This window comes from Oncorhynchus nerka, linkage group LG14, assembly GCF_034236695.1.
Source record: "Oncorhynchus nerka isolate Pitt River linkage group LG14, Oner_Uvic_2.0, whole genome shotgun sequence".
Classification (NCBI taxonomy): domain Eukaryota; kingdom Metazoa; phylum Chordata; class Actinopteri; order Salmoniformes; family Salmonidae; genus Oncorhynchus; species Oncorhynchus nerka.
Window position 1 is genome coordinate 93,532,116 of NC_088409.1, and position 4,398 is coordinate 93,536,513.

General features: G+C 43.0%; 1 protein-coding gene across 1 annotated transcript; it reads right to left on the reverse strand.

The window, feature by feature from the left end:
• Positions 1 to 2,069: 2,069 nt before the first annotated feature.
• On the reverse strand, positions 2,070 to 4,156 carry LOC135559704 (cyclin-L1-like). The gene is made up of 3 exons (XM_065000550.1): positions 3,990 to 4,156; positions 3,665 to 3,751; positions 2,070 to 3,065 (listed from the first exon to the last, which is right to left on the reverse strand). Exons 1-3 carry the CDS (start codon positions 4,118 to 4,120, stop codon positions 2,618 to 2,620), a joined length of 666 nt encoding a protein of 221 aa, XP_064856622.1. The 5' UTR covers positions 4,121 to 4,156; the 3' UTR covers positions 2,070 to 2,617.
• Between the last annotated feature and the right edge of the window lie 242 nt (positions 4,157 to 4,398).

Genomic DNA, 4,398 nt, shown 5'->3' on the forward strand with positions numbered 1-4,398 from the left:
TAATAGAGGGACAGAGGGTGAAATAGAGGGACAGAGGGTGAAATAGAGAGATAATAGAGGGACAGAGGATGAAAGAGAGAGATAATAGAGGGACAGAGGGTGAAATAGAGAAAGAATAGAGGGACAGAGGGTGAAAAAGTAAGAGAATGGGACCAAATCCTACTACCCTGGCCTGCAGTGACCACAACATCCTCACTTCAGGAGCAACAAAATATCAAGCTAGTCCTGCCCTCTTGTGGTGAAACATAACACATGCTCATCAGAACACTATTGACATAAACTAAATTACACAATCCGCAATCTGTGATCAATAACATATAGACCAACCTCTGTTTAACCCAGTTAAACCCAGTCCCTACACGCAGCCCAGTCCCGACACGCAGCCCAGTCCCTACACGCAGCCCAGTCCCTACACCCAGCCCAGTCCCGACACGCAGCCCAGTCCCGACATCTTGACAACAAAATAGGTAAAGCGGTTGACCAGATGCTTTTCAATTTCATCTGGAAGAATCATGTGCATTATATTAGAAAATCTGTCATTATGAACACATATGAATATGGTGGTGTCAATTTTATTTTTATTTTTTAGGTTTTCCTACTTTGAATAATACTTTTAAGATAAATTGGGCTAAACATTTCTTAAAGAATCCAACTTCAATCATCCCTCACCACTTCTCCCGATTTGGTGACTTCAATTTTAAGTTACTTTGTAACTACAGTATCTATAACATTGATGAGATTCCTACAAAATGATCTGCTTTTCATAGACAAGTATTAGTGTGGTCGTTGATATATAAACAAAATTTCCGCACCGGCAGAGGTATTTCGTTTGGAACAATAAGGACATGTGGTATAGAAACAAGCCTTTATGTTCTAAGAACTGGTTCAATAATCATATCCTGCTGGTGAGTCAACTTTTTAATGCAGAAGTTTTGTTACTCTATTATGAGGAATTTTTATCTCGTTACAACATCCCTGTAAGACCTAGAGTTCTCCATAGTCTATTCCATCTGGAACTCTCATGTTGTTTAACCAGGCCTCACCTTCTTCACCTACCCTCACTTAATCCAGTCGACTCTCCGCTAGGAAAAATATGTTTCTCCTTGTTCCCTCAGAACAACAGATCTATACATGTTTTATTTCAAAGGGAGATTGTATCCATTCCTTATGTCATAAGTTACTGGAATACATTGGTCACTAATATCTGTTGGGGAAAAAGTCTGGTTATTACCACACAAATACCTGCTTGTTAACAAGGTCAGAGGTCTCTTTCAGAATGATCCATAATAATTACCCTGCAAATCATTACCTGAAGAAACTCAAAACAGACATTAACATTGATTGTATTTTTTGTGTTGAGCATCAAGAAACAGTTTTGACTATTTCAGCATTGTCTACATGTAAACAAATTACAAAAATATATTTTTAGTTTTATAATTGTGAATATACTTGATGACTTTGGTTTTTATATGGGAGAATGTGCTGCTCGGTTTCCTTAATTATAATAAGGATAAAGAACACATTCTCGCCAAATAATTCAAACTGCGCTAATGGAAACATTTCATAAATTCACTGATAAAAAAGAAAAAAGTATTCTGTGTTTTTTTTCTAGAAGGAATTCGAGCAGTACATTTTTAAGACCATTCTACACTATTCTAATCAGAAAGCTGTTAAAACAATCAAACCATGTGTATCTTTTAAGGTCTTTGTATAATCTGTAATGTGTTGTAACCCTCAAGGATATGTTATCATTGTTGGTTTGTATGCTTACTGTTTTTTCTGAAAAAAAAAATGGTTAAAAAAAATGGTGTATGTAGGTCTGTTACTGTTGAAGGGATAAGTTGTCATGAACAGGTGTTTAACACACCCCATTTTGGCTACTTTCACACCAGCAGCCCAATTCAGATTTTACCCACACTAATTGGTATTTCTTAGAGCTGATCCGATTGGTCAAATGACCATTTTAGTGGACAAAGACAAGACATATGCTGCCTGTGTGAACGCAGCCTATAGCGACTGCAGCTTTTCATGACCTGTAGCACGGCGTAACAAAATACAAGTCAAATCAATTGTTTTCTTCTTTCATTTTTTTTTATTTGTGTAAAAATCAGACATGAACACATGCAGACTAAAAACCAGTGTAACAAATTCACCACGATCCTAAAAAAAAAGGTTCTGAAATCAAGAGTCTGCAATCCAGCTGTTAAAAAAAAAAAGGTATATTTCTAGAGAAGCCCAGTAGGTCCTTTGCATCTGTACAGAACACTGTTTTAGCGAACGCACATTTGACCAATGGAATGAGCCAACACATAGAACCCGGAAGTCTCCTTCAGTCCACTGAGCAAAAAAACTATTGACGTCTTTCCTGAATGATTCTTTTATTGTTGAATACACATTTATTCCTTCTACCACTGAAGTGTCGCTTTTATAAATCAAAGCATTGTCAATAAATCAGCAGTTAACCATCTTTACACTGTAAATATGTTCTCTCCAAGTCCATCATTTTACATTTAAACTAAAAAAAAAAAAGGTTTGAATGGAAGGATTGGGAAAGCAGAACAAAAATAAAATAGACAAAACTGCATTAAGGAGCGGAGGTTCCTCCTCCCGACCCTGGTCAGCGGCGGTGGCGCCCGTGACCCGAGTGTCCGCCGCTGCTGCTATGGCGTTTGCCCTTGTGGGTGCGCTCCCGCTCGTACGACCTGGACCGATCCCTCCTGTCTCCACGGTGATGTCCTCCCCCAGGCCCACCTCTCTCGTGCTTGTGCTTCTTGGCCGAGGAGAGGTCTGACGTGCTGCGATCTCTGTCCCGCTCCCTCCCCCGTTCCCTCTCTCCCTTGCTGGCAGAGCGCGACCTGGACCTCTTCCTCTTGTGAGCCCCTCCTCCGCTGCTGCTATGACGACTCGATGGCTTGGGGTCGATGTTGCCATGGTGGCCGGGCTTTGACTTGAGATGTGGGAGGAGGGGGGAGGGCGGATGTCGTCGGGGTGAGGGGCTGCGGCTGTGAGAGCGACTGCGGGAACGAGAACTGTAGGTCCCAGAACGACTGCGTCGGCTGTTGTAACTGCAGAGACAGTAAAGAAAACAGTTAAGTGGTCTTCAGCAGTAACCTGGCCGCAAAGTAGCGCAGTAACCTGGCCGCAAAGTAGCGCAGTAACCTGGCCGCAAAGTAGCGCAGTAACCTGGCCCAAAGTAGCGCAGTAACCTGGCCGCAAAGTAGCGCCGTAACCTGGCCGCAAAGTAGCGCAGTAACCTGGCCGCAAAGTAGCGCAGTAACCTGGCCGCAAAGTAGCGCAGTAACCTGGCCCAAAGTAGCGCAGTAACCTGGCCCTAAAGTAGCGCCGTAACCTGGCCGCAAAGTAGCGCAGTAACCTGGCCGCAAAGTAGCGCAGTAACCTGGCCCTAAAGTAGCGCAGTAACCTGGCCCTAAAGTAGCGCAGTAACCTGGCCCTAAAGTAGCGCAGTAACCTGGCCCTAAAGTAGCGCAGTAACCTGGCCCTAAAGTAGCGCAGTAACCTGGCCCTAAAGTAGCGCAGTAACCTGGCCCTAAAGTAGCGCAGTAACCTACAGTAAAGTACTGTAGTAACAGTCTGTAAAGTACCAGTTTACTACGGTAATTTACATCCAGTCTACACAGTAATTAATGAAGGAGTGAAGTCTTACTGTCTGCGCGGGGAGCGTGATCGCGAGCGAGTTCTGGAACGAGATCCACTCCCATTGTTCCTTCCAATCTTCACCTCCTTCCTCAACCTGAGAAGAGAGAGGGGGGAGAGAGAGAGAGAGGAATGGAGAGAGAGAGGAATGGAGAGAGAGAGGAGAGAGAGAGAGAGAGAGGCAGACAGAGAGAGGCAGAGAGAGAGAGAGACAGAGAGAGAGAGAGAGAGAGACAGAGAGAAGATGCCATTTCCATTAGAGGTGTCTTAACATAAAAATACTTCAACAGGGGAAAACCCAATAAGCCCGGTTCTGTTGAACAGTATGTCTTTACCCGTTGTGTGGGCTCTTAGAGCCCTGGGCTCTGCTGTCTGGCTCTTTCTTTACAGGTTTGAGGGCCTGGAGGTTTGGAGATTTATCCTCCAACTTCACTACATTGGGGGAACCTAAGGAACACAGACGCATAACATGTCATTACACCGGCTGGTCCCCGTTTAGAAATGTAAAGTTAGGTTAATTCTTGTATTTAAAAAAAAAAAAAAAATACATTTTTTTAATTAAGCATAAAAAAAAAAGGGTCATTAGACAGGTTGAACCACGGACCCAACAACCACAATGTACTTCATCTCTGATGACCAGATTTGAGCCTAAATAAACAACGATGACAAGGTAAACTCACAGGGTTTAAATGAACAACCATGGTAAGGTAAACTCACAGGGTTTAAATGAACAACCATGGTAAG

What these genes read in the sequence shown, in the direction of transcription:
- LOC135559704 (XM_065000550.1), bottom strand. Translation starts at nt 4,120, where the DNA reads ATGCGTCTGTGTTCCTTAGGTTCCCCCAATGTAGTGAAGTTGGAGGAT. An exon ending in TCTAAGAGCCCACACAACGG is followed by an intron (nt 3,752 to 3,989) that starts GTAAAGACATAC and finishes CTCTCTTCTCAG; the next exon opens with GTTGAGGAAGGAGGTGAAGA. An exon ending in TCACGCTCCCCGCGCAGACA is followed by an intron (nt 3,066 to 3,664) that starts GTAAGACTTCAC and finishes CTGTCTCTGCAG; the next exon opens with TTACAACAGCCGACGCAGTC.